Source organism: Corapipo altera, unplaced genomic scaffold (genome assembly GCF_003945725.1).
Source record: "Corapipo altera isolate COAL_440 unplaced genomic scaffold, ASM394572v1 104, whole genome shotgun sequence".
Taxonomy (NCBI): domain Eukaryota; kingdom Metazoa; phylum Chordata; class Aves; order Passeriformes; family Pipridae; genus Corapipo; species Corapipo altera.
The window spans coordinates 4,643,877-4,660,631 of record NW_020884920.1 but is presented as its reverse complement, the minus strand read 5'-3'; the positions used below and the strand labels follow the sequence as shown (position 1 = coordinate 4,660,631).

At 39.4% G+C, this 16,755-nt stretch overlaps 1 protein-coding gene across 3 annotated transcripts in view; it reads right to left on the bottom strand.

Moving 5' to 3' along the window:
• Positions 1-16,755, bottom strand: part of USP22 (ubiquitin specific peptidase 22) — a 95,676-nt gene that overhangs the window by 37,404 nt on the left and 41,517 nt on the right. For 2 of the 3 annotated variants that reach the window (XM_027656513.1, XM_027656515.1), the window contains exons 3-5: positions 14,043-14,156; positions 13,446-13,490; positions 8,635-8,736 (exon numbers count right to left, since the gene is read on the bottom strand). In XM_027656513.1, coding sequence (XP_027512314.1) covers positions 8,635-8,736; positions 13,446-13,490; positions 14,043-14,156 — 261 coding nt within the window. The remainder of the gene's footprint in view (positions 1-8,634; positions 8,737-13,445; positions 13,491-14,042; positions 14,157-16,755) is intronic. The other variant, XM_027656514.1, reaches the window with a different exon arrangement.

Sequence of the window (16,755 nt, the reverse complement as noted above, 5' to 3'; positions counted from 1 at the left end):
GTATCTACCTTCTGTCCACACAAACCCAACTCTGGAAGCAGATAGGAAAGAGCAGAATGGAAGGTCACAGTAAATATAATCCAAAAGTGATCCACAAAAGAACAAAACTGAGATGGGGATGACTGGCCTTGTTGAAAATGCCACGCTTGCTGTGGTGACACCGAGTTAATCAGGTTAAAATACAGTGGTTAATCAAAGTTTCTTTAGGATTGTTGCCCAGGGAAGCTGTGGCTGCCCCATCCCTGGAAGTGTTCAAGGCCAGGTTGGACGGGGCTTGGAGCAACCTGAGATAGGGGAAAGTGCCTGTGGCAGGGATTGGAATGAGATGAGCTTTAAGGTCCTTTCCAAACCAAACCAATCTATGAGTCTACGGTTTTTTAACAGAAGAAAAACCTTCTCATGCTCAGGATGTGCCTCTGCCTGCAACAAGATGACAGGCACATGTTAAACTATAATCAGTGTAGCCACAAAGGCTAATTCTGAACTTCCTTATTTGGCTCTTGATTTAGAGATTATGAAAGTAACTTTGCATTGGCTGCACCACTGTACAATGAAAATATCCCCTCCAATCCAAGAAAGACTCTGTGTTTTGGAGGATCCCCACATGACATGGACAAAAAGAGGAACATCCCATTGCTTGCCATGGTGTGGTCAAGAGAAAAGGTGACAGAGCTGCCAAGCTCAGGGTTTGCTGCTGAAGGAGGGCAAGGTCTGCATTTTGTTCCAGCACATGCAGGAAGCTGAGCACTTTTATGACCTCTGCTTTCCTGTGAGCACCCACTGCTGTGATTATTTTTTAAGTTACACACTAATTTAAAGAAACGCCCTGATACATTTTCTTTGGTTTGAAACAACCAAATTCTAAATAAGGTATTTTGCTCAGAGGCCCAGAATCAAATTCTGGCTATTGCTGTTGGGTTTTCCTTGATAAAAAACCTCCCATTTCCATAAAAACCTGTTCAAGTAGAAGCTGACAAAAGTCACTGACACCAACTGCATTTTCCATTAAAAGGCCACTTTTCTCACTGCATACTGAAAGTTATATAATGACTTAGTGAAGAAAGCACAGCACAGGAAAAAAAATTAGCACTGGAGAGAGAGGTAAATCAAATAATTGAGTCAGCAAACATTTTACATATGAAATCAGCATATATGAGATAAAAAAGGGCTTTTTTTTTTTTGGTGCTTTCATTCAACTGGATCCAAGTGATGAAATTTCACCTGAAGAAATGCAGAAGACAATTTAGGAAAGTCAAATTGAAACACTGTCTGTAAACTAACAAAAGATGTGTCTGGTTCAGTAACAACCATGGATCCACTTCTTAGAAGTCCAGAGGAGGAAAATCAGGTTTGAATTAGAAGTCTGGAACGTGATCCAAGCCCTGGATCAAGAACCTTGTCTTCTAAGGAATTTCACATTGTGCAAACTCACACAGCGTGTCTTCCTCTGCCTCCAATCCCCAAGAGCCACCTAGAGTTACAAAATTAAAGTATTTTCTATGCAAGTAATAGGAATGGCAAATTTCCAGGATCACAGAAAAATTCAACTGCAATCTGCTTATTTCATATACAACTAGTTTTAACTTTGTACAGTCTGCAGGGGGTTTAGCTGAGGTAAATATCCCTGGAGACTGGAATTCCAGCTTCACAAACTTTGATGCTTATGTCAACATTTCTTCATCTGCAATATTTCATATTACTGCAGCTACACACAGGCCTATATTTTGGTATCTCTCTTTAGTCTTATTTCCCCACTAACAAATCATGCCACACAAACTTTACAGTCAAAAATTTTTATTTTTTTTTTTTAAGAATTCTACAATTGTATGAAAACCCACTCCTCCTCAGACAGCAGGTACACCCAAAGGTTCTACTCAGCTTGCTATTCTGTTTTAAACTCAACTTATTCCACATAGAGCCATATAAATTAAACCATCAAGCAGACCCTGAATCTGAAAATCTCTTCCAGAACACATAAAATGTATCACTGCAAAAGCAGTTCCAGTGCCAACCTACCACCAATCTCAAGCTTCCAGGTAACTTCTCCTCAAAACTGCTTTGGTATTTTGTTATTTTTTACTGGAATCAAGGCAAAGGATTTATTCTGTGCACAGATGCTGAAAAAGAATAACCCCACAATCTCAAAGCATCATATTTGTAAGAGCTGCTAAAACACTCCTGATCTATAGAAGTTACTCTGTGGTTTCTCCAACAATCCAGATGGTACTGCAAGAAGATCAACCCTAATATACCATGAGGCCTAACCAGGGCTAGAAGTAGCTGTGATTTCCTTGAATATATAATTTTATTTTCCAAGCCATCCCACTACTAATGCCTGATACCCCCTGGAGAAAATCTGTTAACTGGTTTATACTTCAACTTGTTCGGGCATTTTCACTTGACAGCAGAGACCAAACCCTTGAGGGAAAAGTTCTTTCTTAAGGGAATGTGAATCCTTCTTTCACTAATCTTTACAAGCTGAAATACATGCCCTCCAAGTTTCAGCTTCTGAAAGAATTTACCTTCTTCACATGGGATGCTAAAAGCCTGAAAAGTTTGGTTTGTGTTTAAGATTGACTTTCTGGCTTACTCTAATTTTAAGCCTTACTACTTTAAGCCAGCTTTGCACACGTGTCAGAACCTCTGTCGAGCGCAGTAACACAGGAGAAGGCAGCTCTTGCAAAACCACCAAAAAAAAAAAAGCACCATGTTTTCTGCCAAGTTTAGGAACTGAGCAGACTCTACAACCAGCCTGAGTGCCCAGGAGAGGCTGGGACCACACGGCTGGAATCAAAGGGAAGCAAACAAAAGGGTGAAGAGAAAATCCATCAGGTCGTCCCTCATGGAAGAAAGTGCCCCAGTTGCAGCAGATATTAGAGAGCAGTGCAGTGCCAGTTCCTTTGCTTGAAGAGCAGCATCAAGATGGAAGGATGAAAGGGTGAAACATGGTAAATTCTCACTGCTCTCATCAGAAAGGCTTTCTAGATTTTGGCTCTCAATGGTCATTAAAGAGTATGTCCCTGCAAAACCATGACATGAAATGAAAACATCAACAGGACAACTCATACACTGAGTGACATCAGCTTGTGTTCTTTCTGAAAGGGGGCCTAAAATTCAAACAAATATTGAGATAATAAGAGCAGAACCCCTCCTTGTTCCTCAGTGAAGCCGGCCTGGGGTCAGGCATTCTGAGGAAGTGCTGTTAATCAGTAAACTCTTCAGATGGGAAGGTAACCTGACTGACTTTTCTCTAACAAAAGTTTCTACAACAAAAGTTTGCTCACTCCAAGCAGGAAAAACACTGCAGGGACTTCACTGATAACCAGGTTGTCCCTAATCTCACTCAGGAGCAATTAAATCACAGATAACTCAATCAAGTGCTGTGGAGATAAACCACACACAGTGACATTACTGCAGCAATGCAAATTGCTTTCTGGCACCAGCCTTGGAAAACCAGGTGACAAACTCTCAGACAGTCAATACACAAAAAAAAGCAACTGAAACATCCAAGCTGGAACTTCTCAAAAAGCCTTTTGCAGAAAAAAACTTTATATTTTATATTGATAAAGAGCTAAGCTTAGAAAGTCCAACAAGACTTTCTGAAAATAAATCTATACAAAACTCCACGAGTAAATCACTGTTTATGCTTCAGATTTCTTAAAATATACACGCCCCTCTAATTTTTCTTAGAATTCCCTGGGAGCTTTGGGAGGAAAGGGCTTTTTAAATTTATTTTTATGATCAGGTTTATCAATTTTAGACCTAGGAAAAATATTATACAACTCAGCCCAATGGTCAGAGCTCATGACAAGGTAAAACAGGAACAGAAGGATTTCCCTGACAGAAGGGTATAATTTTTTGATTTTACTATTTCAACCTTTCAGGAAACACTTTTCCAACCAGACAACCATTCTAACTATGAAGGTAGGTAGAAAACAGTCACAGAAGAAACATTCACCTGAATAGTCTTAAAGGTGGTTTTCCTTTCCTTCGTCACACAGCAGTTTAAAAGAATTCAAAAATCAGATTTCTATTCAAGGTGCACTTCATGCAGTCATGATTTCAAATATCAAAGTATTACTGCGTACAACTCAGTAATTTAAATTTAAAGCTACAGCTAAAACTATGGTGCTGTACCAAGCCATTGTTTTTCATTCCACTTTTCCACTTGAGCTACCTTAGGTACCATTCAAGTAGAAAAAGTACACCCAAAAGCTGGTACATTCACAGAAACACCCGAGTACCAATGCAACCTTCAACATCTCCAAGTTAGAAAAGCAAAAATGCTCCTGGTAGCTTGTCTAGAGAACCAGAAATATTTTCCAGGCCACAGTTCCTCTTCCCTTGCCACCTTTACACAGGAGTTCTGCTGCAATATTTATTCCACTCATGCTGCTCTTTGTCCCATCAGGCTGCTCAGCATTATTGCAGCTGCAAAACCCACCTGCTACTCCCAGGCAGTTCTGGCTCTGCCACCTCTCCCCACCCCATCACTCCTCCTGAAGAGGATTTGCTCAGTCTCCTGGAAAGGCTGTCCCCTCTTCTGCCTTTTTGCAACACTGCAAATGGGAATCCCAGGTGGCTCCTGCTAATTACCCACGTGCACTGGGAGTCTAATTCTCCCCATTGTTAATATACCCATCTTTAGCCACAAAGTCACTTCATATGCTAATCAGAGACCAGCTGATCCCAAGCTAATACTTGATGTGCTCAGGAGAACGGGTCTGCTGGGGGTATTAATGACAGCAGAGCAAGATGAGCTTGGAAAATAGTTCCCAAAAGATATTGTATCACTTCTAGTTCAACCCTATAACAAAGGATTTGCTTGTGCATTTGGGGCTTGGTTGCTTCCCTCCCTTGCTGAGGGCAGCCACTTCACAGGCAGGAGGAGATTGAAGAAATTAGACTTTTCTTTCACACTGTTAGATTGTAGATTAGCAATTGTTAAGTCTTACCTAATTTTTCCATATAAAAGCTTTGGCGTTTATGGGATGCTTGAAACATCAGCTTCAATCCAAAATTAAAACAAGCATTTCTATGGATACAAACTCTCTATGAATTGAATGGTCTAGGACAGGATTCAGTCTTGCTGCTGAGAGAACGTAAAGTAATTTAGGAAATTTCTGCTTTACTCACAATTTGCCATCCCTTCAGCCTAATCTGGTTCACCTGAAAACAACTGAGGCAGCACAATGAAAAAATCAGCATAGTCATGTCTGGGGTAGAACAAAGTCTGAGAATGTCTTGGGCTGGCATTGCTACCACAGAGCATATTTATGGTCAGAGCAGACCCTACATTCTTCTTGAATGCCTTGAAATACAGAAGCTCCATAAAATTTCCAGTCTGTTGAGACATCAGAACATGAAACGTCCCACGTAAAATCCACACTGCAAGGATTTTTCATTGTGGCTTTTTGCCTGTAGGACAGCTCCACGTTTCCACTTGGTTAACAGTGTGTTCCAAGTCACTTTGAAGATGCTTACAAGCAACATTGGGAACAGCCCTTCATATCCCAAAAGGTGGAATCAGCACAGTTTCCACAGCCTGCAGCAGTGCCTGGTGTGAGTTCTCATTTCAAGAGCAATTCACTCAATGGTAAAAGAGTGATTCAAGGGAAGTTACCTGTGCTATCTTTTTACAAGCTGGAAAAAGCTACTATGAGATGGAAAAGCATCTATGAGATGAAAACACATGGCATTTTAAAAGAGAACCAAGCAAAATTTATGGGTATCTGTTAAGATTTTCGTTTGGGGTTTCATTTTTTTTGAGGATATGAACAAGAAGTTCCTTCTTCAATGGGTTTCAAATTGTCCCTCAAGTAGAAAAATCAAAAGCTATCAGTTTAGCAGAGTGTTTTTTCTAAGGAACTACCAGTTCAAGCCTCTATTATAAGATATTCATCTCATGTCTGAGTATTCTTCAGTTTTAATTCATGGTTCTGATGAAAGACAAAAGGATCCTGCAGCTGTATAAAGGTTCCAAGAGCTCAAAAAGCAGCAGACACATCCAGCTGTTTAAGCAGCACCATGAGATTGCTACAAAACTGGGATAAAAAAATTCCATTTGTGTACTGAGAATGTTCAGCTGTAGAGTAAAACATCCACCTAAATGAGTGTCATGCAAGTAATAGATAGAACAGGCAACCACAACAAAACGTATTTTACCACCTAAGCATGTTCTAGATATGAATATCATCACGTTTAATGTATTTTATTACTAGGGCTCAAAATCATATGCAAGTCCTTCACATGCAAGTTATGTACATCCTTTCAAGGCCATACCCATCCAGGTTTCAGAGTACTGTGCTGCATATTTTAGTTATAACACTGATACACTTGTCTTACACAAATGCCGAAACAGGTGTTGGCACAAAAACCACTCCAGGGCATCAGAGAGCAGTGAAACATCCCACCTCCCAAGTGTCATCCGTGGATCTCTGGGGGTAGGACAGAAAGCCACAGACACCCCTGGCCTTCCTCTAAAAACAGCTTTGCAAGGAGCACTTTGCACATAAAAGGCAGCTGGTTATGTTTTAACAGACTCTCGTGTAAACAGAAGTGCTCAACAGATGTGCAGAGATGGTTATCAACATCATCTTCATTTTCAGAACCAATAAAACTGGACACGATGACTATTCTCTGAGCCATTTACCTACCTCTGAAGATAAACTGGATTCACTAATATCTGCTGTGGGATTGAGAAAAACTGGATGTCAAAAGAATGGAGTATTAGAAAAAGTGAGAAATGAGAATGTCCAGCTAATTGCAGCATTTCAGTCTGCAAATAGGGCTCTTCACTGATCTGAAACTGCAAACAGACAAGTCAACGTGAGGGAAGGGAAGGCAAAAAGACTCAGAAGCAGATTTATATTTAGCAGCAGGTTAGATGGAGAGAAAAGGCTCAAGGACAATGGCAGGTCTTTTCTTCCTTCAGCTAAACCCCCGACGCATTTTTGTGAAAGAAAGCAAGTCGTCTGCTTTTAACTGCAGCCCAAAACTGCATTATGTCTCCTGGGTGCTTTGATTTCTTTTTTTTTTCCCCCCCTTCTTTTTAAATCTCAGCACACAGGCAGCTCCAGGGCTCAGTAGGAGAAATTCTTAAAAGCACGCCTGCAGAAGTGAAGAGATCAGTCACTCCCTCGTCCCCGTGTTCCGGGAGCTCCCCCGCCCAGGCAGCCTCGGATGAGATTTCACGCAACCAGACATGTCCCTTTTTTAACAGCCTGAAAAATTTAAAATCCTTTCAGAGCAGGCAGAGCATTCCTTCAGACTGGAAAGAGAAACACAGAAATGTGCTTCAATTCTTCGCAAAGGTCACGTTAACCTTCAAAATTCTATCAAACTTCTTCTCCCCCTGCGCAGTTCTATTATCTTTAGTAATTTGTGACATTCTTTACAAAACACACTGGGGTTTCACAAAACACAAGATCCCAATGTGAACATGATGCAAGCAATCTTTGCCTCGTCATTTTTTCCTAGGCTGCCTGAAGTTTCCAAAGTCCAGATGTTTTTCCAGCTGTCTCCCCTGTCCCACTATTGTGAATGCATAGATTCCTCAGAATTACTATTTTAGACACATTTTCAACTTACTCTGTGCTTCTCAGTCCATTCTTTCCAAATAAATATACCCATACTTTGGATTCAGTATGACTTACTGTATTAGAAAAATGACATTAGAAAGTTTTAGCAGGTATGTTCGGTGTATTTTGACAAATGCAAATGTGCTGAAAGTGTGATGTGTTTTCATAAAACAATACTTAGCTTTAAATATGGGAAAAAAACTTTAAACAGTTTCCTATTTCCAGTGTCTATAATCACATGTCCAACCCTGTGCCATTAACAACCTTGTACCATTAACCATTATCTCCAACCTTCACCATTAAAATATTACTGTGCATTTAACAGTAAAATGTCAGTTAATCTGACTTCGAGCTTGTCATGAAGCTAATTTTATTAGCTCACCCTACTTCTGCAACTTAAAGGTAGCAGGGAAAAAACTGGGAAAACTGTTAATTTTCCATTGCCTTTACCCAAATACTCTCCAGCAGTAAGCAGAAACACCCACATTTCAGAGACTTCTCTGCTCCAGAGTACTGAACATCGAACCTTTGAGATGCATTTCAAACCCACTGTTTGACGCACACTGGAGAACAAATCACTTTTCAGAGTCCATGTGCAATTGAAGAAATCCTGTTTAGAGTTTAGAACACGAAGCAGGAAGACATCTGTGCTGCCTCTGTCTGCTAAAACCAGATTTACCAACAGGCTGCTATGGTTAAGGATACATCACCTACAGGATTTCCCTTCATACCCCTGCACAGGATCTCTGGTGAAGGCTGAGCTGAGGTAACATCAGTCATTTCTCTTCACAAGAACAGTGTAAAGAAAAAAAAAAACAGATTAAGTTTTGTAGCTGTTACACAGCTGAATCACCACCAGTACCTGACGTGACAGAGAAGATATCCTTCCACAGCAGGAGAAAGGTAGTATAAAATAAACTGATTTTGTTATCCTAAAGCTTACAGAAATCCCTACAATTACGTCAGGGTAAAAATATTTACGGAAAAACAGCACAGAATTTTGAGCACACCAGTGACTGGGAATTTGGCTTTGGAGAGGATTTCTGGAACTTACCTATGGTGCAGTTTGTGGTTATTTTTCTCCGCTTGGGGTTGTGTCGTAGCAATTCTAACTCTCGCTTGGTCGGCTCCCATGTCGAATACTTCTCTCCAATGCCTAAGCAGAAGAAAAGAAAGTTTCAGGGAGTTGTTTAGTAAAAGGATTAAAAACTCTGTTCAACAAAGTTTAAAGTGCTGTCCATTAGGTTAGATTTGATCTACGTGCAACTACAGGAAACTCATTGCTTTTTATCCCTTCCCCCCAGAAATATGGTTCAGAAAGACATCGCCCATTTTTCAACAAGTATGAAGGAAGAAAAAATAAAGAGCATTTCTTTACTTATAAAGAATAGCTAGGTCAATAAACTTTCCATTATCGGATTATAATCCTCCTTCCAGTTAAAAAGAAATGCCAGTACAAGAACAAACTCGCTTTTACTCAAAAATACATTTCTTTGTGCTCAGAGGAGGTTAAATGACAGAACCACCATATGATTTTAGAAGATACAGGATAACCAAGAAATCTCATCGCCAAATTTTGACAAGTTGTTAAATAAATCTAAGCTGACCCAACTTAATGGACAGATACAGGCTTTATCTTTACAGAACAGCAGAATTTACTAATTCAGTACACTAAACAGCTACTACATGTGTTAGGATATACCATTAGAGTATGACCTCTCCTAATACCATTAATGTAAGGTTGCACATTATCAAGTTTTAATTCTTGAGATTCGCTTTACTGACATATGGCATCTCCTAAAAATGCAATTAGTAGCAGGTTTAGACACCACCCTCCCTCCACCAACCAGCCAAAACCCTCCAAATATTAAACTACTCTTTCTCATGAACTGCAGCTAAAAATCTGTCATTATTCTCTTTAAACATCAACACTGTATTTCCAATACATTGTTTTTGTCCAAAGGAAAGTGCAGTAGAAATGAGTCAGGTAAGCAGCACAGAGAACAGATTTGAAATAAGCAGACTTGTGTTCAGTATAAACCTGATACAAGAAAAACACAACAGTGAAGACTCACGTGCTGACCAGCCAAGTACTGCTGCAGCATTTTATGTAGCACAGAAATTACTATGCAAGGTCAATTATTCTGAGCCACAAAGGCATCTTGGCATTGAAAATAAAGAATAATAAGATGACAAGCAATCTATTCTAAAACTGAGGATTAAAGTCAATTAAGAGTTATTTTTCACACAGTGCATGGAGCAGAAACAGCGCTGTGCTACAGAAAATAAATTATAAATCATATGTATGAAAAGAAGGAGAGTAGAAAAATATAGCTGGAGGCTTACACATTCTGCATAATATACATTAAATTTTAATAGCTCTTTGATCTTCATTTTCAGAAATTGCTATGCTTGTCAGAAGCTACCCTCCCAAAAATGTTCAATTCATAGTTACTACTGACCCTCCAGCTTCTTACTAAGAGAAGGTCTCATTTTTGGATTCCCGAGGACTAGACAATTCTTATTTACACAAATGCACCCGTCTCTCACTTTATTTGATTCAACAACAGATTATTCAAGGAGTGTAAGGGAGAATACCAGAATCATGCAGTCCCTTTCCTTTATCCAAGGTTCAGCATCAAGCCACACACCCAGGGAAACAGAAAAGGCAGGGAATGACTGTGAGGCTGATGAGATGACAGAGCTGCAAAGCTTTGAACACGCTGTAGGTTTGCAGAGGCAACGCGTGGGAGACCCTTTGGAGACGCACATATGGACAGTTCACACAGGACACAACATTGGCTTCCAACAGGTTTGGTATTTGATGGCTTCAGCAACCAGATTTAAGATGCTCCCTTAGGAATTTATGGAAATAACTTTCAACACCTTGTTAGTACCAGCAGTTGCACTGGGCAGCTGTAAACTCTTGTGTTTGGGTTCTCCATAGTTAAAACATGGCCAAACACAATCAGGATCACGTGATGTTGCAATGAACTCTCATAATAAAATTTAAAAAAACCCACCAAACCTTGGATATATATATAAATCCTAGTTTAAATCAAATATAACAAAATTCATACCTGGAAACACATGTGCACTCAACTTTAGCCATGCAATAGGTCCACATATGTCAGCGGGACTATTCATATATATTTATATATATCTATATATAATCATACAGCTTAAATGGTTGTAGAGGATGGGGACCAAAGCATTTCACAAGAGCAACTCTAAGTAAGGTTAAACATGACACACTGGATTACTCTGAAAGGTTCTGGGAGAATCAAGTATTGTTCAATTAAAAAGAAATGAAAGCAAACAGAAAACCATGTACAATTAATGGCACAGAGCAAACCAGAGAGAAAACATTCTTGCAGAAGCCTTTCATTAGAAAAAAGCACAAGTCAAGTCAGATACAAAAATTAAAAAGTGTTTTCTTCCAGCTATATAATTTGAAAGTAATACTGAGGTTTTACTACTCTTGAAAATTTGGGAAAAAAGACAGAACCATTTATTAGGAATGGTTTGATGTTTAAAAATTAAAAACAACCAAAACACAAAAACCAAAAAAGGTTTAATAAAAAGTTTAATAACACTCACAAGCATGCCAAAAACTCCAGTATAAACTACCTTAAGCAAAGATTTGCAAACCATGCAGAGGTCACCATTTACAATTAAAGAAAAACAGCATTAGAGAAGTGAAAATTAGTAATTTTTAGAATGATGCTATAAAATAGCCAGAGATTAAAGTAAGCATGTGAAATCTCCATCTAAGGAATTATTTTATTAGGTGAAATACTCAAATTGGCATTTCTCAGAGACTTCATCAGGGACATAGGGATGAGTAGAGGAAAAGACAATAAAGGCTCTGGTTTATAAAAGTCACAATTTTGCAAGTAATCATCATTTACTTTGTTAAACTTCAGCAAATTCCGCTTTTCCCCTCCCAAAAATCCAAACATTAACTAGAACCAAGGGCTCTGTGTATTCTCACCTCCCTCATTATTAAAGAATATTCAATACCAGAGGAAAAATAATGGTCAAGTTGCAACTTGTTCAGAGTTACATCATGTAACCCTGAACTACGGGTGGACACGTGAACTCATCACACTGGGAGTTAACACTACAAGAGTATGAAATGAATCTCATGATTATTTGGGGGTTTTCTTAAAGTTTTTTTTCTCCAGGCATCATGTTGTTATGTGAGCATCTGTTGAAGTATAAACTAGCACCCTTCAAGCACTGTGGATAGACATTTGAAAATATACTGCATTTACTCTTCAGTTTTTAAGCCAATCTCAGTTTTTGCAGACTGGATTCACTTCTGAAGTTCTTTAAGTTGGCAACATGCTCTGAGGTAAGTTAACTCTGTGGTAGAAATACAAACCCAAGACACTGAGTTTGGGGTTTGTACTAATCTTGACATTCAATCTGCAGAAAGAAGGGTTTCCATCCCTCTTTATGTCTTTCAGATAAAAAGAGGGAGGGAGGGGATGGGTAGAAGCAATGGAGAAAGACGGAAAAAAACAAGACATAATTCTCCATTAGCTCTCCCATGTGTCTCCCTTTCTCATTCCTTACATAAATTTGTGAGGAAACCCATATGACTTCACAGTGAAAAATCACAAAACAGAAGAACCTGTGCTATGACTTTAAAGAAAAAATGTCTATACTTCATACTCTGGTAATTTAAAGTGGTGTTGTCTATTCCTTCATTTTACGTCTTCATTGGTCACCAGAGATTTGTTCTGTAGGGCCAGAAGATGCCATGTGCATATTTATACATATTTATACATATTTTTATACATACAAACATACACATATGTGTGTATATATGTGAATATGCCATTCATGAGTCAGTTAACCTGTACAGAGGAGGTTTCCTGCCTGGCAGTTCCTCTTGGTGACTCTTCAACCTCCTCTGCACAACTCTGCACTCCAAGATGACCAGATGAACAATCTTGTAGCTCTAATTACCCTGGAATTTAAGCTACAGGCTGATGGCCACTGCAGGACAAACTGCCTGGATCTCAGTCCAGAAGACACAAACATATTAATTGCTAGGGACAACATAACTAAAAAATTAAGTCTTTAAATTTGCATATTAAAAAGTAAGGAACTGGTGGGGCTTCCTCCATGTTTCCATTTTGTCTTGCTCTGAAAACTACTGTTTTGTGCTAAAGCATTTTAAGGTGTATTTCCTTGTTCTAGGGCTCAGTGGCAGCCTCACTCTTCTCCTTTCCTCTGGCTCAGTTCCCTCCAAACAGGGAACAAGCAGACAGCAGACTGGGAGCTGCAGCAGGAAGCAAGGTAAGGCAGCTATCTTTCCATAGGCCATCAGAAAAGCTCTCGTTAATACGATGTTGGCTGCTATTTTTAAAATTGGAAATGAGGTTAAGAATGGTTTGAAGTCATATCAGCCCTGACTAAGGCTGTCACATTGAAACAGGATGCCATGGATTCCGTAGGAGACATCACCAGACAGAAGTCATCTGTCTTCAAATACAGACTTTCCCACTTTAAGAAAACATCCCCCCAGAGGCCACTGGAAATGGAAGATGACAAGCTTTTAGAACTGATGCTTACAAACTACTCAGTTTAGAATAAATGATACCCCCTTTCCAAACAAACAAACAAACAAACAAAAAAGGAGAAAAGGTTTGTTTTGTAGTAGTTCTACCAAGGAAAGGGCACATGAAATCAAGTCTGCTGCAATTATTCAATCACTGGAACACATCCAAACAAGAGGAAAATGATTTGCATGATAAAACTGGCATTTTTAACTGTGATTCATGTCCAAAATGGCAGGATAATCAGCAAAGGGACGCTTGTTAGTGAGGTGCGTCGCCAGCCCACGCCTCTTACCTGTCATTGTACACTGGTAGTGAGAAACCACTGTTGGGGTGAAGGCTAAAAAAGAAAAAATTAGGGAAAGCAAACTGAATAAAACAAATGTGTGTACATATATTTGTGTGTAAATACTTCTACATAGACACTGTGCGTGTACCATGAAAGCACAGGTGTGTAAGTAAAGCTGGCACGTTCTAGTAAAAAAAAAAATAAAGAAAAAAAAAAATCACACACAAGGGTGGCATTTCATGTGAGGGGAACAGATTTATTGCCTGTATCACATAAATAAGCCTAAAGGAGCAGACTGTTACATTTGCTACCTAATACAGATCTGACTCTTGATTTTATGCAAGTTTTGCAGGATTAATGCTAGAATTTTTTTTTTTTTTTTGCAATTAAAAATAAAGATATTTTTGCTACAATTAGGTGTGGTGCACATGTTAAACCCACAGTCTGACTCCTGGAAAGTAACATCTAACATCTCTCTCCCACGGCCTGCACTATTATCTCTAAAGAGCTCTTTCTTCCCCTTACTGTTTTTTGCCACTGACAAATGGGAGGGACAGGTATGATTAAAAACAGAAACAAGAAATTCAGGCAGGAAAACCAAACCTTGTAATTTCCAAGCTTTTCGTTGTTCTTCTTTGGCAATTTGTTCCATGTCTTTGTCGTATATGTAATCTTGACACATAAAGCAGTATATACCCCCATACAAAAGGTCTATGGCTGCAAAACAGAAGGGAAGTCGGGGAGGAGGGAAAAAGATGTGAGTTCATAAACCAGAAGGCATTTTTAAAGCAGGCTTCCAAGTCAGGCATTCTTTCTTCTAAGCAGTCCACAAAAAGAGAAAAATCTGTACCTTAGAATCTGGAAAGGGGGGGTGGAGGAAAAAAAAAAAAGGAGTGAAAACCCCAAACATTTTTCCAGTTTTGTTACAAGTTATTCAATTGCTTCTGGCACAGCAAGAAAACTGTGCAGGACAACAAAGCATCATCTGCCTTCAAGTTGTTTGTAATTCACAATTTACCTTTCAAACATGTAAGTAACCAAGAGCCATCACAACGGTGACTGAACCACAACACATGCAGAACTAGTAATGGAAGATTTGATATGCAAGTTTGAGCTGTCTTTTCCTAAAACTTTAAAGCCATTAGAATAACTAGAAAGCAACTATTTAAAATCCAAATGAAGGCTCAAACACAAGACAGAACTGAAAACTCAAAGACACTTGTCCAGGGGAATGGTTTTCCAGAATAGTTCATTCCACAGGTCACTTCTCTCTCAATTTCTCATTTCACTCACCCTTTTAGAATGCACAAATGAACAATGACCAATGTTAAAAATACTTTTCTTACACCACCCTAAACAAAAGAAAGCTAAGAAACAAAATAAATCACCTAACCAAGAAATGCCATTTTGCTCCAACACATATCATGGAAGAAATAAGTGGAAACCAATCACAGCAAAATGCTGATTTTCACTACAGAGATATGGAAAAAAGCCACAATTAAAAAAACCAAAAACCAACAAACAACCAGTGGGCACTAACAAATCCTTAGCCAGCTACTACAATACAATCTGCACCAGCAAACAGCTGAGAAACACATCCCCATTCTCCCCCAAGTGTACAGCCTCCATTCACGTTGCTTCCAAATTCCTCTTATTCCTAGATAAACAGCATTATTAAAATAATCTCACTACAGTGGAAATTTGTTTTAAACACAGGAAACCATTACCACATTAGGTGGCCTGCAAGAAACAGCACTGAATTGCTCTGAAGTGCTAAATAAGCCAAACCACATTCCAAGCAGCAGGAATTCTGCCGTGGATCTCAGCAGGCAAACACAGGTGAAGTCCCTGTGCTGCCCTGCTCGTGGTGAGGTTTGGTAAAGTTCCTTTCTAACCCCATCTCCTCCATCCTTCAGAGCCTCCACCCCCTCACAACTTGCTACCCCCCCTCTCCTTTACTCCTGTGCAACCTTTTTTTTCCCCCCTCCTTCTCCTCTTCCAAAATCACTTTTTCAATGATTGTGTCAAATCGCTTGCTAATTCTCGTATTATACAATAAATAACAATGATTTTAAACAGGTTTTTCACCTTGCTTATGTGTTTCATTCTTTTGTTTTGTCTGTTTGGACCACACTCAGTTTAGGGAAGAGCATAAAACTGTTTGCAGTATCTCATGTAAACTCACAAAACCAGGATTTTCATTATCTTGTGTAATGTTCCAACACCAGAATTTTCACCTTGATACCCAGAGGACTTAATATTAACTCCTTTAGCAGAATATCCCAAAAGGAGACAACACTGAGCTGTGGTGGAGATCAGTAAAAAACCACTGAGGGGGTGATATATCACAAGCCACAGAGTATTACAGTTCTACAACATTTCCTCCATTATCTATTGCATGACCAGTTCTGCACAGTTTTCTACAAAAAACTTGCTGAAACTCCAAAGTACTGGTCTTAAAACACAAAATCAAATATTATTCTCCATGCATTTTTTTAAAAGAGCCTACAAACAGCTCCTTTCCCTCCAAATAATAGAACAGGGCTGGCAGAATAGTAAATAAATACGCTGTGAGCACTAACAGGCACGGCCGTGCTCTGAGGATTCCTTTTCCTTTTTCTTCTGGATTTACATGCATGAGTGATGAAGCAGAGATGTCAAGACCAAAACCAGCAAGAGACCTCCTTCCACAAACCACTTGCTCAGAGCAGGAGGAATTTCTGGTGCAAAGAACCACAAGGTTTAACAGAAAGACCGGCGCAGTCAAAGCCGTAATTGTCCCGCGCCTGATTAAGGGCTCTTGAGGAAATATCCTCTCTCCAGCACACTTATGGGAACAATACAGTTGTATATATGCCAGCACTTGGAATGTCTTTTTAATGACTGCAGTGGGGTTTGGACAAATTACCTCAAGCACCAGTGACAAGGCAGCCACACAGGCCTGGTCACAGCACGAAGGAAGGGTGGGAGTTTTCTCACGAAAGCCAGAAAGTGGCTGCTCAGGAAAAGAGTCCACTAGGAAAGCTTGCAAGTTAATGGTTTCAGACTAGTGTAATTTGATTTCCCTTGAAAAGCACTTCAACTTTCTTATTCTGGTCATCTTGAGGTGAAGAAGAACAGAGGAGCCAGTGAAGGGACTGTCTTACTGACAGAAAGTCTTCCAATGAGAGCAATTCCTTTGCACTAAGTTACAACACACCAAAAATCCACACAAAACTTCTCCTCTGTTCAAGTGAACAGAACTGACTTTCATCAGTTGGAGATGGGATACTTCCATCAGACACAAGGTATTTGTGAATCATGTTTTGGTATCATC